The sequence below is a fragment of the Bidens hawaiensis genome, unplaced genomic scaffold (assembly GCF_021521415.1).
Source record: "Bidens hawaiensis isolate Kalapana, Puna unplaced genomic scaffold, B.hawaiensis_p1.1 tig00010169_1, whole genome shotgun sequence".
Lineage (NCBI taxonomy): Eukaryota > Viridiplantae > Streptophyta > Magnoliopsida > Asterales > Asteraceae > Bidens > Bidens hawaiensis.
In genome coordinates this window covers 541,050-565,625 of record NW_027491772.1, presented here as the reverse complement: position 1 = coordinate 565,625, position 24,576 = coordinate 541,050, and the positions used below count along the sequence as shown (strand labels likewise).

Sequence of the window (24,576 nt, the reverse complement as noted above, 5' to 3'; positions counted from 1 at the left end):
GGCACGTACAGGCTTTCCCTATCACGCGCTCACGTTATGCCACTAACACCCTTGCTAGACTCTTGCCACTTTTAACACACTCTACCTCTACCTGCCTATATCACACTTCATATCAGTTCGGTATTTACGTAATAAACCAGTCACATCATAACATTCGTACACACTATCAACCACTTGGAATTTACTATCCTTGGCGATACGTGAAATATCCAAAGATCGTTCACGTACCGCCAAGCATTATAAAATATATACCTCGTATAACATCTATAGCATACACTTACCACTTAAGGTAAGTGTATTCACACTTCACATCGAGTATGCACACAGCCCCGAAAACATAACAAGGAATGGGGCTAGAAACTCACCTGAACTCTGCTTCTTCCTCTGATAGTTGTAAATCCTTTCTTTAACTGAGCTCGGCTGACTGTATAAGTTACACGTATCAATACTCGCCTGATCTAATCTGGTGGCCTAGTATTAGCTTACTTTTACTTATTGTTTTAATCTATTCTCTAATCGAACTTGACTTTAGGCGAAGTTAAACCTTAGGCAAACTTAGCTTTAGGCGAAGTTAAACCTTAGGCGAACTTGGCTTTAGGCGAAGTTGTCATCAGGCGAACTTGGCTTTAGGCGAAGTTGTCATCTGGCGAACTTGGCTTTAGGCGAAGTTGTCATCAGGCGAACTTGGCTTTAGGCGAAGTTGTCATCAGGCGAACTTAGATTGCAGGCGAAGTTGTCATCAGGCGAACTTAGCTTGCAGGCGAAGTTCATCAGGCGAACTTAGCTTGCAGGCGAAGTTGTCGTCTGCAGCTACTGTTTGTTCTTAAATCCCTTAATCACTTTCGTTTCTTAACCAAATAACTCGATTTAGGTACCCACGGGATCGTCTGACCAGCGCCTACAAACCCCAACCATCAAATCGACCTAAGATCGATGTTTAAAGGGTGCGATTTAGGCATATAGGTTACGGGTTCTTTTTATCAATCGATTAACCCATCAAATCATAACCATTTTCAGTAAGATTAGCTTTGTTGGATTCGTTTTTACCATACAAACTCAGATCTATCATTTCTCAAATCAAACCGAACCTATACGAACGATTTCTAATATAAACGTACCTTGAACGAGTCGAACTACGAACACGGTTAAGCCTTGATGTTGTTTTGGTCCGTCACGACGTTCCAGCACCAACAAGCTCGGGTTTTCGCCTTCGGATCTTGGTTCGGGTCGTGTGTGTTTTGGGTGTGTGTGTGTATGGAATAGGTGAGAATGAGGATTAAATGGTGGTTAATGGTATTTATATTTAGGGATCATGGGCTTAAGCCCATGGACTCTCCTTCCTTCTTTCATAACCCAAGTCCATAACCCATATCCATTACCCAACACTAGCCCAACCCATACTAACTCCTACTCTATTTATTTATTTCCCGATAATCCGAGTAAACTTTCCCTCTATTATTAAGTAATATAAATAATATCATTTTGGAAATTTCGGGATGTTACATCCATCTTCATACGCTCTTCCTCTTACACGCACATTGCAATCAACTCACTCATAGTCCATTTGTGCTTCTAGGTGTTGTAATTGATCTTGAAAGCTTCATAGGCAGCTAAATAAGAGGTCATGATGAAGTGCACCAGAAAACCATCATTGATCTTCATGTCTAATCCCTTCAGCTTATGGGCCATGTCGTTGATCATCATAATGTGCCCACGAATGCCACTACTTCCATCATACTTAGTAGTCACCAGCTTGAGAATAAGAGTACTGGTATGCGCCTTAGACGTTCCTTTGAATTGTTCCTCCACAGAAGCCAAATATGTTTTAGCATTTCCAGAGTCTAGAATGGATCCTCTTATGGGCATGCTAATGGAGTTTTTCATAAGCATTAGAGACATGCGGTTACATCTCTTCCATTTTTCGAACAATAAGTGCTGAGCAGGAGTGCTTTCAGCGATTAGTGCCGGAGGTTCATCCTTGTTTAAAGCAAAATCGAAATCCAGGAAGGTGAGATTAAGCATAAGAGAGTCCTTTCAGGCAGCAAAGTTATCTCTAGTTAATGATGCGATTCCACCATTCGGAGTTGTTATTGGAATTTATATGAGAATGTTAAGATACTAAACTAGAAGAAACTTAGAGTGAACTAGGGGCAATTTAAACTAATGCATGCATAGATAAGAACTGTTTAAATTATGAAGCTGTGATAATAAATGTCTATTGTTAACATCAAAATAATAGACTAATATAATTAATAAAATTCTACTTAAATAAAAGATAAATCACCTTTGGGCAGAATTAATTGTGCAAAATAATTGTAACACATCATCTTTAGGCATAAGTGAGACAACCATTTTAATTATGCACGAGCTAGTTTTTCTTTGATATAGATGTATTGCATCACCTTTAGGCAGAAGTGATACATTTAAATCATGTTTAAGCAAAACTAACACAGCTTGTATTTAGACTTGAATAATATGTTAGATGTATCACGTCACCTTTGGACAGAAGTATACATCATCATTTATTCAAGTTAAGCCTTTTATATGTTTTGTAAAAAATTAAGTAACATGTATGTTTATATTATAAGTATTTACAAAACATTGGTTTAGTTAATATCAAACAAACTATTAGCGCGGATCAAACTACTAGGGCAGAATTGTACATCATCATTTATTCAAGTTAAGCCTTTTAGTGTACTGTTCACAAAAAAAAAAATTAGTCTCGGGAAATTAGTGTTCTAGTTTGATGCATTTTCTGGTTTTAGTGTTTTCGGAAACTCAGTGTTCTCCGAAAACTGTTTAAACCGTAAACACATACACCCATAAGTTGATGAACAGTTAATCATGTTTGATCTGAATTCTTAGGGATTGTTTGTTTATCCAAGATTTGATTATTTTCAAAGTAATTCTTTTATTAAGTTTACATAATTCGAAATATCTTGGTTTAAATCTTAAAAAAATTTTAGTGAAACATTATAACAATCCAGATCTTGAACTAGATTATATCGGGTTTTCGAAAAACTGTCATAACACGAAGATCATTATTTTATCAGATTTCGAAATCCTTCAGTTTATATCAGATACGAGTTTTAAAACTGAAAAATTGTTATGGTTTCTTATATTCGGGTTTTAATAATGATAATAAAATAAAACGAATTAATAAAATAACCGAAAATTGTTAGGGTTTATCAGATTTTAGTCCATGTCTTCCGGTTTAGATCCTGAGTTAATGGAAGACATGAAGAACTGATTAATCAACATCGCTCTTTTGATCAGTTCTTCATGTATATATGTAATAGAAAACATGAATATTATGATAAACCTACAACTAAAACATATCTGTCACAGCAGAGAGAGAAGCCACAATTGATGAGAACGATCCAGACGACGTGATAGTTAGCTTGGATGTATATTAGTGATGGGGATTAGGGTTCTTGAGAAAACCGAATAATATATGGAGATAGAGGGTCACGGAAATATTATGTGAGGTTTAGGATTATGTTCAATGATGTTAATTATTCTCTCCATATATTTATATACACTCAAGGGGAAACCCTTGATTAGCAAGAAAAGGTAATTTGGTCCATCAATAATTACCTAGCTAATAATAATAAGGCATAATTAATTAACTTTGATCTATTATAATATAAATGATCATGAGGGTCATACATAAATAAATAAATATATATATATATATATATATATATATATATATATATATATATATTCTTACTCTCAACCTAAGATATGTGAATCTTGCACCAAAGCGACCGTAGAAAAAATATTATTGGCCCCAACTCTAGACATTTCGCACCGCAGGAGCATTGGGCAAAGGCAAGTTAGTTGTAGCTGGTTCACCATACTAAAAATCTAATATCATAACTACAATCATATTTGAAAAAAGAAATTAATAATAATAATAAAAGACAAATAAACAAACAATACATTGGAATAATGAAATATTCTAGCAGTAAAGCTTTTTCCTGTCAATATGTTGAGTAAACATAGAATAAAGTGTTTGCACGAGATACTAAGAGAGAAAGATAGACACTAATATTCAAATAAAGGTTAGCGTTGTGGCTTGCAAAGTGGGTTTTAATTTTGATTAAACTATGTATAGTGGTCGGTCCGTAGAGTTGCAACCCGTAAAGGTTAGATACGTGCCTTAAACAAATTTATTAGTTGAATTTATTCAAATGCATTTTCATATTATATAATTTAGTTGAACGTTATTTTCTCTCTAATTTTGTATGTTACCTTCAAGAACTAATTAGATCATATTTCGAGAAAAATTAACTATGTGAAACTGTTTGTGTAGAATTTGGTGAGAAAAAGCATTTGAGGAGGAATGATTTATCGACCCGGATAACAAAAGATAAAGTCATTCGGTTTTAGTGCTACATGAAAAACGTAAGTCAGAAAAAAGGCATAGAGTTATATGATATTGTAGCAGCCATAAAATAGATTCCCTTACTAAATTAAATAAGTTCAAATTTTGAAGAGATAAATATATTATTTTTAAACAAAGTTCTTTAAATAAGAAAACGAATGACAATTGTTAGATGTAAAAAAAAAACTTTCTTATTTTTTATATTTTTCTTTCTATATATAGGAGTTTAAAAGATCGCACATTCGCCAAAGCCTTAAGAACTCGATTAACACTAGAATCTAGCCAAGGATGATAAAAGTTACTTTGTATAAAGACTTCGTACTTTCATTTGGTTTCTCATGTGATTCCAAACATAAACTACCTCTGAATTAATAAATAGTTAAGCTATAAACATGCTGAATGATTTATAGACTATTTTTAATCAGTCATGTCTCTTAATCTCTTATATTGATTCAACACTAAATTACCAAACAGGTCCTTACATTTACTTGCATCTAAAGATAAGGTTGAAAGTTAAATGACTAAAAATATTTATGTGTATATAAAGCATTTTACGTTTGCTTGTAGTATGTGCATGTAATGTATATATGTGTGGGCCTTTAGGAGAGGAGTGAAGTTGCACTAATTTTGACATCATGTGGTGGCGTTGATAGTCAAAAGACAATGGTCGTGCAACAATAGGCTAGTGTCCCGATGGTTGAGTGTTTTGTGTCTTATGTCTAAGGGTTAATGGATTTCACTAAGTACAATAATAACGATGATGATGTATACAAGTCCTTTGTGAACAAATTGTAACTTTTTAAAGAAAAAGAATTATTTAAAGAAAAAGAAAAGCAGTATAAAAGGAATGACTTTTACTTTTAAAAGACGCCGGCAAACAGATCATATTTGATCCTGGCAGTCAAAATAATAATAATAATAATAATAATAATAATAAGATCCACTTCAATTCCACCACCGCCGTTGATCTCACATCTCCGGCAGCTTAAATATTATTATTATGGAATCGATACTGGCTCGAGCGTTGGAGTATACGCTCAAGTACTGGCTCAAATCCTTCACCAGAGATCAGTTCAAGTTACAAGGACGCACCGTTCAGCTCTCCAATTTAGGTCTTTCTATTATTCATTTCGAAGCAAATGTGTACAACTTGTAGTGATTGTTTTGAGCTTTTGATGCTTCGATTCGAGAATTATGTTTTGGATTAGTAGTTTTAGTACTTAGATCCGTGAATTAGGTATTCTGTTACTAGTTTTGGTGAATTAGCGGCTGTAATTCTGTATAAATGAAGTGATGGATTTGATTTGGACGCAAATGTGCAGAAGTTGTATTGATAGTTTTGAACTTTTGATGCGTCGATTCAAGAACTCCGTATAGGTTTGGTAGTTTTGGTGATTTAGATGCAATAATTCCGTATAACTGAAGTTATGGAGTTGATTTTGTCAGCTCTCCAAGTTAAGTTAGCATTATTCTGTATTGTGCTACTAGTTTTGGTGCGTTTGATGCAGTAATTTTGTATAACTGAATTGACGGATTTGGTTTTGTCAGTTCTCCAATTTAGGTTAGCATTATTACGTATTCTGTTACTAGTTTTGGCGCTTTAGATTGACGGCTTTGATTTTGTCAGCTTGCCAGTTTATGTTAGCATTATATCAACTTGCTTGAATTGGATGCAAATGTGCACAAACTATATTGCTAATTTTAAGCTCTTGTTGCTTCGATCCAAGAATTTCGTATTAGATTAGGAGTGATTAGTAGGTTTAATACCTCGATGCAAGAATTCGATTTTCTGTTACTCGTTTTGGTGTTTTAGATGCAATGATTCGGTGTAATTTAATGACTGTTTCGATTTTATCAGCTCTTCAATTTAGGCTATCATATTATGAAGTAAATGCGCAAAAGTTGTTTTGATAGTTTTGCACTTTTGATGCTTCGATCCGAGAATGTATTAGATTAGTAGTGCTGTTACTAGGTTTGGTGCTTTAGAGGCAGTAATTCTGTATAACTGAAGTGACGGATTTGGTTTCGTCAGTTCATAAATTTAGGTTAGCATTTTATCAGCTTGCTTGATTTGGACACAAATGTGCAAAATTTGTATTGATTGTTTTGAACTTTTGATGCTTTGATTCGAGAATTCTGTATTGGATTAGTAGTTTTAGCACTTTAATCCATGGATTCGGTATTCTGTTACTAGTTTTGGTTCTTTAAATGCAATAGTTTTGTATAATTGAAGTGACGAATTTAATTTTGGTAGATATAAATGGTGATGCTCTGCACGCAAGTCTCGGATTGCCTCCTGCGTTGAATGTGACCACTGCAAAAGTCGGAAAGTTAGAGATTATAGTATGTAACCTGCTGTTTATATTAAATTCAATAACTTACAAATATAGCTCGCTAGATTTTGTTTTATAGACACATACATGTATCTAATTAAATTCTGATTGCGGTGTTTTCAAGCTCCCTTATTTCAGCAATGTCCAAGTTGAGCCAATTGTTGTGCAAATCGATAAGCTTGATTTGGTATTGGAGGAAAATGATGATTTGGATGCATATGCAAGTACAGAGAGGTAATGGTTAGTTTGATATGAGTATATGATTTTAGCGTATTTTAATTAGAGCAGCAATATCATTTTCATAATTTAATTATGCCAATGTTTACATCTAGAAGTGCACAAACGCCATCTAGTCCTGCAAAAGGTAGTGGATATGGATTTACTGACAAGGTTAGTCTCTTTCTATGGAGCTGTTTTGGGCTCTTTAATGTGGTTGCTGGCCAATTGTCTTTGTCTGTCAGACATTCTTAATTGTAGTATTATATAAACAATAAGCATGATTTCAAGCAAAGGCTTGCATAGAAGTTAACTATCCACAAGTTAAAAGAAAATAGTGTTTTAGTTGCATGGAGCTGCACAAAATACTGTATGTTGAGAATGTTATTCGAACTCTGTTAAGCTTACAACCACTGTTTCATGAAACTTACGTTTTTAGTCTCAGTAAGGATGTTTTGGTTTAAATTTGTGGGTGGTTAGTTTGCACTTTGCAGAGCTCATTCTTGTAAGATGCTACTTTCTTCTAGCCAGTTTGAATTGTACATATATCTTTGTACTTTATTACTGTGGTATTGAATATCACATTTTTTTTTGTTTTTATTCTCTACTAGTTTTTCATGATTAGAACTAGGTATTCAACAATTATAGACTACGGTTTTTGAGTTTTTATGATAGTGGCAAGCAGGATTTCATTTGTGTAGGATCCTTGACTAGTCACCACGATTAATTGCTTTAATGATAGCTTTTAACTATTTCTTTTAAGACTTTTGTGGATTCCACCGCTGAAATTTTAAATTTTATCAGATTGCAGATGGAATGACATTGGAGGTACGTACTGTTAATCTTTTACTCGAAACTCATGGAGGTGCTAGACGGCGTGGAGGAGCAACTTGGTACGTTTTTGGTACATTCAACTCATTCACATTTCTTTTAGCATCTTGGTTTTTGTCAATTTTGGCGCTTTGTGCATGCTTACATAGTTTATGTACACTAGTTAGATAATCCTCGTTAAAACACAATCCCAAACACCCTCTAACAAATCATCATGAATTTATATTTTCTTGCTTACAGGGCATCACCAATGGCATCCATTACTATTCGCAATCTCTTGCTTTATACCACAAATGAGAACTGGCAGGTTAACTTATAAACCTGTACACAGTATTATTAATTTTATCTTTATTTTAGGTATATTGCTTTTATACATCAAATTACTAACTGGGGGTCACTTGTTGCAGGTTGTAAACCTTAAGGAAGCCAGGGACTTCTCCAATGACAAGAAGTTTATCTATGTTTTCAAAGTAAATCTTCATTGTTATCTTCTTTTCGAGATGGTTTTATCTTTATTATATGCTACTGATACTTACTTTTTTGGTCATCAGAAGCTTGAATGGGAGCATCTATCAATCGACCTCTTGCCTCATCCTGACATGTTTGCAGCTTTTGCTGAAGGCGCTTTTAAGGATGATGATGGTGCTAAGCGAGTTTTTTTTGGCGGGGAGCGGTTTCTTGAAGGAATATCTGGAGAAGCTTATGTAATACAAACTTAATCCTTTTAGTTGGTTATATTTCAACTTTGGTGTGAACTAATAATTTTCTTAATTGCATATATTATATATAATCAGATTACCATACAAAGAACAGAGCTTAATAGTCCATTAGGTTTGGAACTCCAGTTACATATTACTGAAGCAGTGTGCCCGGCTTTGAGTGAGCCAGGTCAGTATATGGTTTCTTGATTATGCTTGTAAATTAGTTACTGTGTTCTGAATCTTCTGCATTACAATAACTTACTATGAGTCTATGAGCAGGATTACGAGCTCTTCTTCGCTTCTTTACGGGATTGTATGTCTGTCTAAATAGAGGAGATGTGAATCCAAATGCTCAAGAGGTTTGATTTCTTTTATTATTATCGTCACTTGGTTTTGGAGCACTATTATATCTGACGGCTATAAGCAACTCGCTCTTTTGGCAGCGATCAGCAGAAGCTGCAGGGCGTACACTGGTCTCTATTATGGTGGACCATATATTTTTTTGCCTTAAGGATACTGGTTTGTGACTTCTTACATAATATGTAACCCATTTGATTTGAGGATTTTTTTTTCTTTTCTATCACAGACAATTATATATAGTTGTATAGGAATAGTGGGGCTTTTAATCATCCTTTAGATGGATATAGTAGAGGTGGCAAATGGGGCAGATTGACCGTTGGGTAATGGGTCAAAGCGTGTTCGAGTCAAAGTGAGTTTGGTTGGGTTGACCATACTACCTTTTGACGTTTTTCACAATTCTTTCATTATAGAGTGTCAAGTATGATTTAAAGAGGTTTTATGCAATAAAAATACACTTTGGGTGACTCCCTTTCATTTGACCAGTTTTTTTTTTTTTTTTTTTTTTTTTTGCTTTAGTATCCATCCATTTGAGTACTCAGAGATCACACGCAACCCAAACCGACCCATGAATAACAGAATAAGTGAATAGGTTAAATTGCTACTTCTAATATAATTAGTTCTAGTTCAAAATTTGAAACAAAAAAGGCGTATATAATTATCAATGGCTGCTAATGATCCTATTTGTACTTGCAGATTTCCGGTTAGAACTTTTGATGCAGTCACTTTTCTTTTCTCGAGTAGGCCTCAATGACACTAAAAAAAGATTGTGTGTATTGCAGTTTGTTTATAATTTTATATCCCTCATAGATCGCCTTGCTGTCTAGCCTTTTTAGCTTGTATATAAGTGGGAATAAATCTTTTCTTTTAGATTCAAATGATGATTTAGTTTGGCCTTTGCAGGCAAGTCTTTCTGATGGAGAAATCACCAAATGCTTAACTCGGGTGATGATAGGTGGTCTGTTTTTGCGGTATGCTGCATTCACTTAAATCTTTTACATTTATAATTTACATGTGCGTGCTATATGATGTTAATTACTACCAGTCATTTAGTGATTCTTTCGGATGTTATGCATCTTTTGCATATTTGCACTATATGTGGCAAAATTTCCATATACATATATATATGTGTGTGTGTGTGTGTGTGTGTGTAGGGAGAGTGGGAGATAATGATCATGAGAAAACTTCAAGAAACCACATTTAAACGACATTTTTTTTCCTTTTCTTTGTATCTTATTAATCTTTGCAAAATTATTTAAAAAAAAACTAAACAAAAACAAAAAAAACTACATGTAGTTAGCGAGTTACATACATGTAAGTCGTAAGCTTACATATATGTACCTCTTATCATATGAAATACATATATGTATGTAACTTCGCAGGCTACATATTTTTTTTACAATACTAACCTTATAATTAAAAGAAGTGAATAATAATAATAATAATAATAATAATAATAATAATTGATTGGTTGGTTTGCTCATAACTTTGTAGTTGTCTCATGAACCCTCCCCCGTATACATGTTTGTGTGTGTATGCATATATGTATATCCACTATGTTTTGTTTTGCATTAGTTATTCATATTCTTATCAACGTATCAGCTTTATAATGGTACTTAGTGCTTATAAAATTCAGGGACACTTTCTCTAGCCCACCATGTGCATTAGTGCAACCATCAATGCAGGATACTACAGATGAGCCACTTCACATCCCAGATTTTGGTAATAGTTTAATTCCAAAATTTTATAAGCTATTAATATGCAAAACCTTTTATAGCTTGTTATTAAGATCTATTTATTCAATTAATATTTTGTTTTTAGGAAAAGATTTCTGTCCTCCAATATATCCCTTAGGGGATCAACAATGGAAAGTAAATGACCATGCTCCACTCATATCCCTCCATAGTCTCCAGTTTATTCCCTCACCTAACCCCCCATCCTTCTCTTCACAAACTGTTATCGACTGCCAGCCTCTTATGGTACTGCATTTTAATTCGTTACATTAAAATTAAAATGACAACTTTAAGTCACTTAGTTAGGATTTAGGAATGAGTCAACCTGGGCTGTGTTTTATCTCAAGTTAGTGAAAGGGTGATTAAAATTGTTCAAAGTCTATCTCTAACGCATACTACCTATTAACTCATTTTTATTTAAACAATCAAACACATAGTTTCTTACTCCAATAATTTTGTTTTGCAATTAACGCTATTATTCATAAAAATTATAAGAAAAATGAGAAAAAGGTAGGAGTGTTCATGGATCGGTTTTGAGTGCAAACTGAAAATTTGGATTTTGAGTTTTTGAAAACCGTTAATTTCGGTTTTACCATTTGGGATTGAAAATTTTGGGACGAAAACCATTGGCCCAAAACAATGTTATCTGGGTATAAAGGTTTTTGTTATTTAATGACTAATTGGTTATTATATATTTGGGCTAAAATATTTTGGTTACACTATTTATTAATTTTTTAACTCACTTATTATTCAAAATTAAAAATGAAAATTCATACATTTGGTTCGATTCGGTTTCAATCATGTGCAAAACTAAACCGAAAATTTGGTTTTTACAAACACATAAAACCAAATCATCAGTTCTGTTTCCGTTTGGTTTTTCGGCACGGATCAGCTTCACGTTTTGAAATGCCATCATTCATTTCCAGATACATCTTCAAGAAGATTCTTGTCTAAGCATATCATCCTTACTAGCTGATGGAATTTTGGTCAACAATGGTGACATTTCACCCGACTTCTCGGTCAACTCACTTGACTTCAAAGTCAAAGGATTAGACATCACTGTTCCACTGGTCAACGAGAGCTCCTTCACTGGAGCAAGGCTTCATATTGAAAACCTATACTTTCAAGATTCCCCTTCCCTACGCCTCAAACTACTCAATCTTGAAAAAGATCCCGCATGCTTCTGTTTATGGAAAGGTCAACCCATTGACTCCAGTCAAAAGAAATGGACAAGTGGTGCTTCGCTTATAAACATGTCTCTAGAAACACATAATGATAATAATAGTTCTAAAAAAGTTAACGGGTCCCGCTCACACTCTTCAGACTTATGGAGGTGTGTGGAGATGAAAGGGGTGTGTGTCCAGGTGGCTATGGTAACCGCAGACGGAAGCCCATTAACGGACGTACCTCCACCCGGAGGTGTTGTTAGGGTTGGAGTTGCGTGTGAACAGTATCTCTCAAACACCTCGGTTGAACAATTATTCTTTGTGTTGGATCTTTATACGTATTTTGGTACAGTCAGCGAGAAAATGGCGATGGTGGGAAAAGATAAACGAAAAAAGTCGATTAAACGTGAGTTGTCGGATGGAAGTTTGATTGAAAAGGTTCCTGGTGATACGGCTGTTAGCTTATCGGTTAAGGATCTAAAGCTAACGTTTCTAGAAACTTCTAATTTGGATATTCAAGGAATGCCTTTGGTTCAGTTTGTTGGTGATGATTTGTTCATGGAAGTTACTCATAGGACCTTGGGTGGGGCCATGGCTATTTCATCAAATTTAAGGTGGGACCGGGTCCAGGTGGACTGTACAGAAACTGAGGGTAACTCGATAAATGCAAATGGTAAACTGAGAGCTGTATTTTGGGTGCAAAATGGAAGGAAGATTCCATTTTTGGATTTACGTATGGTGCATGTTATTCCGTATAATGCACAGGATACCGAGTGTCATAGTTTGAGTGTGTCGGCATGTGTAGCGGGTGTGCGTCTGGCAGGTGGAATGAACTATGCTGAAGCTTTGCTTCACCGGTTTGGAATTCTGGGCCCAGATGGTGGGCCAGGGGTTGGGCTTTCTAAGGGCTTGGAGCATTTATCATCTGGCCCGTTTTCAAAGCTTTTCAAAGGTTCACCTCTGCTAGATAGTAAAAGTAAGTTTCTCGCTATTGGTGGCAGTTTTGACCCTTTGATTTATTAATAGATCGATTTAAGTTTGGGTAAAAAAATTTATAAGTTCTCTTGTTTATAAATATTGCATTATCAAACTGTGTAAAAAATTAAAATAATAATAATTAGCGAGCAATGAGCTGGCTTGACTTTTTCCGAGCCGAGTTCAAGTTCGACTTTTTAGCTTGCTAAAATATGCGAACCGAGCTCATCGGCTGTGTAAAAAACTAATAATAGTTTTAATAATAATAATAAGTTCTCTTGTTTATAAATTTTGTATTATCAAACTGTGTTAAAAGTTATAATAATAATAATAATAATAATAATAATAATAATAATAATAATAATTAACGAGCTGGCTTGACTTTTTACGAGCCGAGCTCGAGTTCGACTTTTTAGCTTGTTAAAATAAACGAACCGAGCTCAGCTGGCTGGTTTGAGTTCGAACTCGAGTCCAACCTGGCTCGGCTCGTTTACAGCCCAACTTTGGTGAATAAGTCGATTTTAGTTGTGTTTATCTCAAACGGGCCTACAAAAATATTAAGCTAAAAGGAGAAGGATCAAACGGGTTAAAGTCAGCCAAAGATCTAGATTATTATTGTCATAGTAATACTATAATCTTTAAAAAAAAAACTGACCCCTTTTTGACCCGTCACACGACCCACCTGAATTCCCCCTTCTGGTTTCAATACATTCATCTAATTAACTTGTCAGAGAAGTTACTCTTACAATATTTTTCATTTATTTTGTTTTCAGGTGAAAGCATAGAGGAAGATAAGAATAGTGGTTACTTGCAGTTGGGTCCACCGGATGATGTGGACGTATCACTAGAATTAAATGACTGGTTATTTGCATTAGAGGGTGCTGACATGGCAGAAAAATGGCGGTTCTGTAACTCAGAAGATTCTTACCGAGAAGAAAGTTGCTGGCACACAACTTTTGACAGTTTAAAAGTCAAAGCAAACAGCGGCAAGAAACACTCAGTCAATAACAAAAAGATATTGCCTGGAGCATTGAAGTATCCTGTTGAATCAGTAACGGTGAGCATTTTCTTCATTACTTGTATTTAACTCTGTTTATAACTTTATTCATGAATATTAATATATTATAGTGTTTATAACAAGTTTTTATACATGCTAAAACACATAAAAGCAAATGACATTGGTTTGATTCCAGTTTTGGTTAACAACTTATTTTAGGACATAAAAATGTTAAAATCTCTAAAAAAGGTTTTGATCTAAGGTAATTAACTTAGATGGTTTTTACGTGTCATGTTAAAAAGCCACGTCAGCACTAGTAACACATCATCATTCTTACATTACTATATGTTCATGTAGGTTGGTGTTGAAGGCTTGAAGACATTAAAACCCCAGATTCAAAAAGTAACTGCAACCTCAAATGGGCACAAGCAAACTGTAGAGTCACATGGTGGGGTTGATCTTGAAGCCGACATAGTATTAAATGAAGATGATGGTGCCAACGGCACGATCAAATGGGTAGTTGAAAGTTTAAAGTTTTCTGTGAAGCAACCGGTAACGACATCTTAACTTGCTTTCAAGATTAATTTTGGTCATTTAGAGTTTAGAAAGATGGTCGGTTTTATGATAATATTGGTACCGTGCAGGTTGAAGCAGTTGTAACCAAGGATGAACTACAACGTGTTGCTCAATTATGCAAGTCAGAAGTCGATTCCATGGGGCGAATAACTGCTGGTGTTTTGCGTGTGTTAAAGTTGGAAGGGTCAGTTGGTCAGACAGCAATGAATCAACTAAGCAACCTCGGTAATTATTATTGTTATACTTGATAATCGGTAAACCTTGTGTGTGAATGATTATTCTATGTAGAACTCATACAACTGAAAATTTTGAAATTTGCAGGAAGTGAAGGGTTTGAAAATATCTTCTCATGCAAAGATAGTAACGGTTTGATTCCCTCTTCACTTTTGGCTCCAAATAACCGACAACCTTCTTCACCCGATCCAACATTAACTTCACTCGAGGCTGCATTATTAGATTCACAATCTAAGTGTGCAGCTCTTGTGGCGGAATTAAGCAGTTCTGAATCTTCAAAACAACACCTTGATAGTGTAGAACAACTTGCCCGGAAACTGGAGAGTATGCAGAAACTGTTATCGGAGTTGCAGACTCGGGTGTAGTTTATAATAGTTTTGCCTTCTATGTTATTGATAATATGGCTCATATTTCCTATGTATTCTTTAATGTATATAGTGATATATACATATTTACCGGTGTAAGCTGGTTGGAAATTTTGTGCGAAATTTGTTGAGTTGTGTAAAATTTATTCCTTTTTGCACCTGCGTTCTAACTAGAGCTAACAATTTATGACACATCGTGCTCACAACGGGACCTGATACGACATTGTTTGTTTATGGATTGTAAACCACTCAACACTGTAAGCACATGGTAAAAACATGGCAATACTAGTTTTAAAACTTGTAGTTTTATAATTATCTGAATATATTTTAAAAATTATGTAAAACTCACCATTCACATCTAGTTTAACCCTTGCATAGTGCTTTTTGCTTTGTGTTTTAAGGATTGGATTTACATGCTCTCAACTTCACTCATAGCTTTCACTCATTAGCCCGAAACACTCCTAACTAACGAAATATTTAACACCACTTCCAACCCACTTTGAGTTCTTCTGTCAACAAATAAACTTAAGCAGGTAATGTCATTCGTTAATTGAACGTATTCAGCTTGAGGTTCAATAACCATGTTAAACTGTTTGGTGCTAGTGTTTATGTAAATGACTAAACGTTCGATGTTCGGGTTAAGTTTTAATAACCGTGTTAAACAGATATTAAGTTGCACAGCTACATTTGCATACGATAAAGCTCCCAAACACAAAAAAGTACACTTAAATAAAAAGAACGAAAAAATAAAATACCACCTCATCACGAAAACAAACAACATTGCTTAAAAGCTATACAGGTACACCATGGCCAGTTAACAAATACAAGCTACGCGGTTGCAACGGTATCCCAGCGCCAGATGGTACCATCCTCACAGCAACTCAGAATTGTGCTGAGACAGATTTTATAAAAGTGTTCAAATGAGTACCCACTATAATTAACATTATTAACAAAACTAAATTATAACGATTAAACGGTCGCATGGATATACCTACCTTCCATCAAATGACATGGCAGTTTGCCTGATGGGAGATTTGGACTGAACATGAGATAACCTGACACGAAGCGGCAATAACATCAAGCGTTGAATCGGTTTCACACAAAAAAGTTAAATAATGAGATGATGCTAAATAGTAATCAAACCTAGCAATTAGAGACGGTGGGCTCGTCTGCAATTCCCATACATAGATTTTTCCTTCCCTGTTCCCTGGCATCAACATTTTTGTCTGTTTTTAGATTCATATAATAACAAACATAGGTGGTAGAATACTAAATATACAACACCAAATATATCATATTAGTAATAAATAAGTTTTCTTTATGCATTGAAGGCAAATTTTTATTTCTGGCCCGTTACCCGTTACCTTTTAGCTACATTCTTTTGACCCATTAGAGATGGTACAACCAAAAACAATGTATCGGTTTGATAGCTATTTCAGAAACATGGCCCGGGATTCACATAAACCGTAGTTTTATTTAAATTATTATACATACCATGAATAACATTTATGCATTAAGCGAAGTGTCATACCTATAGCTGCTGAATTGTAATGAAAATCACATGAAAGCTTTATAAACCAGATGTCACAATCGGGGACAGGATATTTCTGAAGAATATCCACCGTGCCCTGAAAAGATAATTATCATATAAATCACTATACGACTATTGAGCCATGTGTGGCTTAGTTTAACGGTATAATTTCATATATCCACTCAAAATTTGGTGTTATAATCCTATTTACTAAATAAAAATATATAATATCAATATACCCATTTTCAAATTTATTACATATACCCTTTCCCTTAAACATGCATTAGAATACGAGAATTTGAAGTGTAAAAAGAAAAAAGAAGAGTATAATGGTCATATTATAAACAGTATTACAAATGTGATGCAAAATAAACTATTTAAAAACTAATGAAGAGATATCAAACCTCTCCTGGAGACTGCTCTTTCATCTTTGGCTCCCACAATATGAACTCGTTGTCAACACTCTTAAAGAAATACAAATAAAAATGAATTATAATAGGATTATAAATTGAGAAAAACATGCTATTTTCTCCAATTTAAATTTACATACAACCATATGTTCCTTTCCTAAAAGGAGAAAGAAATAATAATAGAATAGTAACATGAGAGCTAGAATCATAACCAAAAATAAATATGATGTAAAATTAAAATTGTCATTTTTTAATTTTTTTAAACAAGGCAACACAGAAAAAACATGTGGACGCAGCAAATTTGTATGAGTCATTCACCTTAGATAGTATGAAATCACCAAGCCACCTATTGCAGTCGACATAGTTTGTATGTATTGAAGCGATTAACACCTGAATAAGTTGAATTCAGTTTAAAGCATGTTTGAAAGTAAAGAAAAAGCCAAGTGCAAATGAAGATAAAATTAAATAGTTCTAACCGGAAACTGCACATATTTTGTAGGAAATTGCGAAGGAAGTCCCTCCCATGTAAAAGATCTCTCAACATATGTCCAAAACTCTGCAAGAACCTCAATCATAATTACAATGTTTGACATTTTTATTAATGGATGCCTCGATTTGGGTTATGTTTAATCTTAAACGAGTGAAACATGTTCAGGCTTGCCTAAAGTCTATTGTTAATGCATGCACATTAAATTGTTTTATTCAAAGACTGAGATTGTCACTATACAATGGTGTTTGTCCAAAAATCATAATAACGGTTTTAATATTTAAAATGAACAAAACATTTTTCCAATAACAAATTGTACCTTTCATTGACCAGATCTTTACGGTGTTATCCATCCCACAACTGGCAATACGATATATATCTGAAGGGTGGAAATCCTGAAATAAAAATAAAAATCAATCCAATTCTACCTTTCTTACATGTTAGTAATAGAATAAACAAAAGTATTAAAAAATGCATATGCCACTGCAGTTTAAACTAACCACACTTAATACTTCATTGCGATGGCCACCAGCTCCCGCAAATATCAAAATGCATATTCCAGTTTCAACATTCCACAACCGAACAGATTCATCCTATTCAACTCATTAAGTTTTAAAAAATTGCATACTAAAAGGCACCTAAAATAATAAATTTTAAACGAGACTTACTTTACTTGCAGAAAGCACTAGAGAAGGTTTAAGTGGCTGTGTTCTAATTTCGTTTATTGAGTCTCCATGACCAACAAAACTCTGCAGCATATATCAATTATTAAAAACTATAAAATAGATAACTAAAAAATTAAAAAAAATGAAGCTAACCTTGTGTATCCTTTCATGGCCGGCATCAATGACACGGATTATACCATTGATTCCTCCGGCTACTAGCAAAGGTGTCCCGTCAGCATCACAAGCCCAACTCACAGTGTAGAAAGACTCCTCCTTCTGATCTAATATGTACAGAGATATACAGAACTCGTTCATATATGTTTATTATTTAGGTTTCTGCCAATAATAAAATCGAATGCTCAAAATAATACGAGTGATTAACAGAAAAAAGTTTCATCTTACGTCATCATCAATGTAGGACTGAAGTACAGCAATTACACCACCTTCAAGGCATTGATATACAGTGACCTAGAAAGTAGAAACATCTTCATTTAGTCAAAACAGAAGACAATAAAATTAACAAGCAAATTCACATCAAATTGTCAACGTTATGCACATAGTATATATAGCAAGGCGATACTTATACAAAGATTGAACAAAATCCATCATGTACCCTTGGTTTCAAAATGCGTGAAGCGCACGTATGTGAGGTGTTTGAAATTAATATTTAAACTTGTTAGCTTTTAAAGACTAAAAAAAGGGCTTAAAATATATAATTTCAAGAACAAAAGCTCTAGTACCACCAAAGAAGTTTTATGTATAACCAATATAAGTACTCTATGTGTACAGGTAGCGCATGCATAGGTACAAGTAATCTATGTAGACTCTCACAGTCTCACTTTAACTCAGAAATGTGCACATCAGAGCGCACCACGCGCATGGCGCATTGTGCGATTTAGAGGGCATCATCCTCATATCAGAGAATAGCAGCGCATTGTGCATTTTTAAACCAAGCATGTACCTACCCCACATTTTGGGGCATTGAAAAAAATCTATAAAGATGTATATCTTTTTCTATGTTCACTTGCATGTTTTACAGGGATATTGAGTAGTTTAGTCTATTTAGTAATTAATTAAGTTATCTGTGAGCATTTTTAGTCATCAACTGTTTTTCTTGTTTTCAAAGAAGAAATACAATTATCTATTTGCTAATTATAGATAAAGTAGAAGAAATTCACAACACATAATAGGTTTATACATGGAGCATACTGATAATTCACATCAAACGGTCAACATTATGCATAAAAATATATGTATGTATACATACACATCTACAGAGAGAGAGAGAGAGATACATAACATGAAGATGTCCCAAGTTTGTAAAAATGAGAAATCTATCAACATGTATTTTCAATTCACTTGCAATTTTATAGGGATTAGTCTGTTTGGTAATTACTTATGTTATCATTAAAGGCATTCATACATTTAATGAGTTTCTTCGTCTTTTTCCAAGAAGAAATACAGTTACTAGTACAAAGATGCTACTCAATAATTATTTCCCATATACACTCTCTTTGCACATGATTCACACACACACAAACACACATATACATACATAGATGTTCTGGTAAAAGACAAATTGATATATACTGATAAATGACCATCCGATAGCATGTTTAAACTTTAAAATTGTTTCAGTTTTGGGGGAACATGTTGCAATTCCCAACTTTTGTACCTAGAAAACCTATGCATACACATATCCTAATCATGGAGCCTTTTCAAATAATACACACACTCACATACTGCATTTATGCATGTTTTTGCTGAAAGACTAACATGTTGATATATACTGATAAATAACTGCATAAACACATTCTCAAAAATATAATATTCTTCCAACTGAAACCTAATTACTTTCTGCACATTTGACAAACATAAAATCATCCACAATTCCAATCTCTATAAAAAAAACCCATAATAAAAAAATATAAAAAAACTCTAATTTAGCAAATAATCATATGAATTAACCACAATCTCATTCCCCAACCTCTATAAAAAAACTTAATAGAAAACAAAATATTAAAAACAAACTCTAATTTAGCAAATAATCATGTGAATCAACCACAATCTCATTCCCCAACCTCTATAAAAAAAACTTAATAGAAACAAAATAACAAAATATTAAAAAAAAAACTCTAATTTAGCAAATAATCATGAACTAACCACAAGTTCATTCTCCAACCTCTATAAAAAAAACCCTAATTTACCAAATTTCATTCTCCAACCTCTATAAAAAATAAAAAAATAAAAAAAAAACCCTAATTTACAAAATAATCATAAACCCTAACTGACCAAATAAAGCACACTGTAATTAATGAATTAGTTACCCGATTACCGCCAACGGTTGAGAAGACATTGTAATAACGAGAATCAATGAAATTGAAGACGACAGCGTAAATGGGACGCTTGCCTTCCTGTAACCTGTTGGTGACTCTGTAATCTCTCTTCCTCGTCGGAGTCAAACCTCCCACCGCCGCCTCACTTCCGATCACAGTCTTCGCCATTCCAATTATATTTATTTATTTAGGGCTTCAAAAGAGTAAGGAAACACTGTCAAGTATTTATACCCTTCAGGTTTTAATATAATGACGTAATATATCACATCTTATAATCTTAATTAATGAATCAGTTGCTGATGGTCCCAACTTTTAACATATTTGTTCTCAAGCATTCGCGACTAACAGAATTCTAACACCATTAATTGCATGTTACCGGAAAATCATTTTTTGCAGGAAAACTCAACATTTTTGTCCCTAACATCTTTGTATCGGACATTTAGGAAATTTTTTTAATAAAAGCCCCAATATTGAGGTCGCCGAAACTCTAGAACCATCATCGGAAAAGGTTGGTGGTGGTGGCGGTGTTCAGGTGGTGTATTCTGAAAAAAATGTGACTTTTCCAACCAAAAACGTTTTTCCGGCGACCTGCAACTAATGGTGTTAGAATTTCGTTAGTCGCGGACCGTTGAGGACGAATACGTTAATAATTTGGACCGTCAGCAGCAAATTCGTTACTTGGGATCGATAGCGACCAAAAGTCGATAGTTGGGACTAATATACAAAAACCAATATTCCTTTATTTTTGTATAAACATGGGAAAGATAATGTACAGATTTAAAAACGTGCTATCAAGCACTTTTGTAAAATATTTTAATCGTTGGTTAGGCGGTAAGGTGGGGACTAGAGATTAATCTGAATTTATTGGGACTAATCATGATTAACCAGTGGTTAGTCAGGATTTTTACAACAATTGTATCAATTAGTGTAATTATGTTATTGCATTGTAATATAATTATAATATGTTGCATATATAATTATAATACTTGATTTGCATAATTAACACGCTGATTTAATTTGTATTTGACTCAAACTCTTTATTGCTAGTATTATTACTAATTATTATTATTACTAATGGTAATAAGTAAGAGTTTTAGTGTTGCAAGCAATGTTTTTAGACCCACTTGAACGTTGACCTGGACGCCTTACCGGGTCAAAGGTCGATCGGTGTTTGACCCGGATAACGTCATAAATAATTTAAATATATTTGTGTATGTATATAATTTATATACATATAAAATATAATGATAACAATAAATAATAATAATAACAAACTTTAATGTTTATCTTTGCATTATAGCTTGCTTTTTAATTAGAATGAATTACATATATCCCCTTGTATATATACTCAATTCACAAACTCAAATTACATATATTTCCTTCATTAAAATATTATAGATTAAGACAAAAATATCGTTTTTTAAACCTACAAAGAACAAAGTGGATATCTTCATCCTCATCAACAACCCCTCTTCATCACATCTAATCTACAGTTTTGATCAGCGACATCTCCAGACCATAACCATCACGAACCACCCGGGACAACCATGATTTTCCGGAATCAATTCAACACATTTAAATGGCTGGAGTCTTACATTTCAATGCTTCAAAAACCAAATGGTTTGTTGATAAGATTCAATATCAAAATCTACTCTCTTGAATGTCCACCAACATACAGTCTAAGCCATCTCCTTCGTTTTTCCGGTGAAGGGGAGGAGAGGTGCGTATGTTTCCGTTTTCCCGGGGAGGAGAGGCGTGGCAGAGAAGATGATGTGTGTGACCACAAGAAAGGATGAACAACCCATCTTGGGGTTTTTACCCGTATTTCCGGCGAGTAAGTAATGGCGGCAGTATTCCGGCAAGGTGGCACCGAATCTATCTTTGTAGAGGTATTGATAATAAAAAGAAAAATAAAGGGTAAAGTAGTCATTTTATGATTTATTAATTATAAAATACGAGTAAATTAAAGTGGGTATATATGATATTTTTGGGTTTTAGAAAGGGGATGTATGTAAATTAAGATTTAGGGCTGGATATATATGTAATTTGTGAACTTAGGTGCTATTTGTTTTTTAGAGGTAAAATTTATGCAATGTGCGGATCACATCTGCAGACATATGTAGCAGAAGAGGTTGACCAAACCTCTGCAGTCTGCAACAAGAAGACTGTTTGTTTTTTAACATCTGCAGACTGCTAAAATAAACTGAAATTTAAATAAACTGCAAACCTCGGCTTTTGTGAGGAGGACGTATGTGGACCGTGAACCTCATGCAGCTTTGTCTAGAGTCGGCGAATGGAGTCGAATGCAGGAGAGGGGGACATTCGTATATCTTTCCGTTCTTGGTTGAGATCATTGCAAATGATCTAACAGTGAAATTAGGAAGAGACCCAAGTTTGTTGTTTTGTTTTATCACTAAAACCTAAAGAGTAAATAACTAGATAAATAAAATTGTGGTTGTTTTTGATTTCTTAAAATATCAATAAGAAAAATGTTCACACAAAAAACAAATGCCTTGGCAAATGAAGTAAACTAAACGCAGTGCAATTAATCTAGTTTTATAACATAAACAATAACAATAATAACGATAACAATAACAACACTATGTCAACATTACACGAATCATCAAACTCAATATTATCTTCTTCTCGTGCAGCCGAAACCGGTTTGAATCGATTCGCAGGCTTACACACATAACCGGGATTCGTATTCGTAACCGATTGATGTTTAATTCTCGAATTGACAACTAGATCGTTACCGTTATTCTCCATGGAATCCATAGCATCGAAATAGAGCCACGTGGACAAAACAGCATGTTGCTTCTCGGCGCGGTAACGCTGTCGGAGTTTCTGTGGTGGAGGAGTGGAGTGGTGGTGGTTAACAAACACTTACCAAACGAGACTTTATGCTCGTATACGTTCATTAAGAAAATGAATATGTTCACAAACGGTTCACGAACATAAGCTAACTTCCCACCGAATAGTTCACAAACTATTCACTGAACGTTTGGTTTGTTTACAACCCTAATTAAAGTGATTTGTTATGTCTCTTTTTTTTCGAAATTGTTAAAGCATATTGATATAAAAAAGGAGTTAATACCAATAAGGACTGATACAATTAAAAGATGGTATTCACTGAACGTTTGGTTTGTTTACAACCCTAATTAAAGTGATTTGTTATGTCTCTTTTTTTTCCGAAATGGTTAAAGCATATTGATATAAAAAAGAGTTAATACCAATAAGGACTGATACAATTAAAAGATGGTATTAAGCATATTGATATAAAAATGAGTTAATACCAATAAGGACTGATACAATTAAAAGATGGTATTATTGAGAGACAGGGACATATCTATGTTGTGTTTTAGTCTTTCTTTTCACTAAACACAGCATAGATCTGTCTCTGATTCACAATAATACCGTCTTTTAATTGTTTTAATCCTTAATCTTTATTGGTATTTTTTTTATCAAATATACTCTAACCATCTCAAAAAAAAATCAAACATAATTAATCACTTTAATTTAGTACCTTAACCATTTTAGATGATGCATATACTTGGATGCTACGTATTCCTGGTGGCTTATGAGCTCTAGCCTTCGTTGGGTGTTTTAATTAGTTTTTTTTATATCATTGCAGAACTCTAATCTTCCATAAAAAGCACACAAACTAATACCGAACAATCTTATTTAGGGCTGTTGTATAACAAGAATAGCGAGCTAACGCGCTAATAACATGCTATAAACAAGAGGGAATAAAGAGGAAGATCATATCATCTATGTGTACAACAAACCAGTAGATTGAGACATGTACACACACTAGATTTTATCTCCAGTATTACGGGAGTTGTTTTATATTATTCGTTTATAATATTTATATATTTTTTTTGGATTTTAATTTTATTTATTGTAAGAAAGTTAATAATATACTTGATGTTTGATAATGAAAGAGTTTCGCAAATAAATGAAATGTTATAACCTCGTTAATTATATACCGTGTTTTTTATTTTATTCAAAATTACTAGTTGTGCCCTTCTGGTTTGAAAAATGACATAATACATTATATACTAATATAACATGTTCTTTACCAAAAATGAATTACAAAGTAAAGCAATTAAAGTTAGGGTTGTAAATGAACCGAATGAATGCGAACAAGGCTTTGTTCATGTTCGTTGTTTAGGAAATAATATTGTGTTCACGAATACTTACTTAATAAGATTTTATGTTCGTGTCCGTTCATTAAGGAAATGAATGTGTTCACGAACATACACGAACTTCA

The 24,576-nt window shown here is 33.9% G+C and overlaps 3 protein-coding genes across 5 annotated transcripts; 1 reads left to right on the top strand and 2 right to left on the bottom strand.

The window, feature by feature from the left end:
- Positions 1 to 1,572: 1,572 nt before the first annotated feature.
- LOC143534519 (uncharacterized) lies at positions 1,573 to 2,022 on the bottom strand. The gene has a single exon (XM_077028986.1). It carries the CDS (start codon positions 2,020 to 2,022, stop codon positions 1,573 to 1,575), a length of 450 nt encoding a protein of 149 aa, XP_076885101.1.
- A 3,368-nt stretch (positions 2,023 to 5,390) lies between these two features.
- On the top strand, positions 5,391 to 14,874 carry LOC143534525 (uncharacterized). 3 transcript variants are annotated; one of them, XM_077028991.1, is made up of 20 exons: positions 5,391 to 5,502; positions 6,645 to 6,733; positions 6,848 to 6,957; positions 7,059 to 7,113; positions 7,744 to 7,832; positions 8,011 to 8,077; positions 8,178 to 8,240; positions 8,322 to 8,474; positions 8,565 to 8,658; positions 8,751 to 8,830; positions 8,915 to 8,990; positions 9,525 to 9,568; positions 9,732 to 9,799; positions 10,465 to 10,550; positions 10,650 to 10,807; positions 11,488 to 12,703; positions 13,476 to 13,759; positions 14,057 to 14,251; positions 14,344 to 14,500; positions 14,597 to 14,874. In XM_077028991.1, the coding sequence occupies exons 1-20, from the start codon at positions 5,391 to 5,393 to the stop codon at positions 14,872 to 14,874; spliced, it is 3,474 nt and encodes a 1,157-aa protein (XP_076885106.1). The 3 variants fall into 3 exon arrangements, with proteins under 3 accessions (XP_076885106.1, XP_076885105.1, XP_076885107.1); XM_077028990.1 differs by having other exon boundaries at positions 10,465 to 10,807; XM_077028992.1 differs by lacking the exons at positions 5,391 to 5,502; positions 6,645 to 6,733; positions 6,848 to 6,957; positions 7,059 to 7,113 and having other exon boundaries at positions 7,784 to 7,832; positions 8,011 to 8,073; positions 10,465 to 10,807.
- Positions 14,875 to 15,509: 635 nt separating this feature from the next.
- Positions 15,510 to 20,471, bottom strand: LOC143534503 (polycomb group protein FIE1-like). Its single transcript, XM_077028973.1, has 13 exons — positions 20,295 to 20,471; positions 18,370 to 18,435; positions 18,121 to 18,243; positions 17,971 to 18,051; positions 17,803 to 17,895; positions 17,622 to 17,697; positions 17,292 to 17,371; positions 17,134 to 17,205; positions 16,810 to 16,869; positions 16,406 to 16,502; positions 16,018 to 16,081; positions 15,870 to 15,929; positions 15,510 to 15,766 (listed from the first exon to the last, which is right to left on the bottom strand). The coding sequence occupies exons 1-13, from the start codon at positions 20,469 to 20,471 to the stop codon at positions 15,703 to 15,705; spliced, it is 1,113 nt and encodes a 370-aa protein (XP_076885088.1). The 3' UTR covers positions 15,510 to 15,702.
- Positions 20,472 to 24,576: the final 4,105 nt, after the last annotated feature.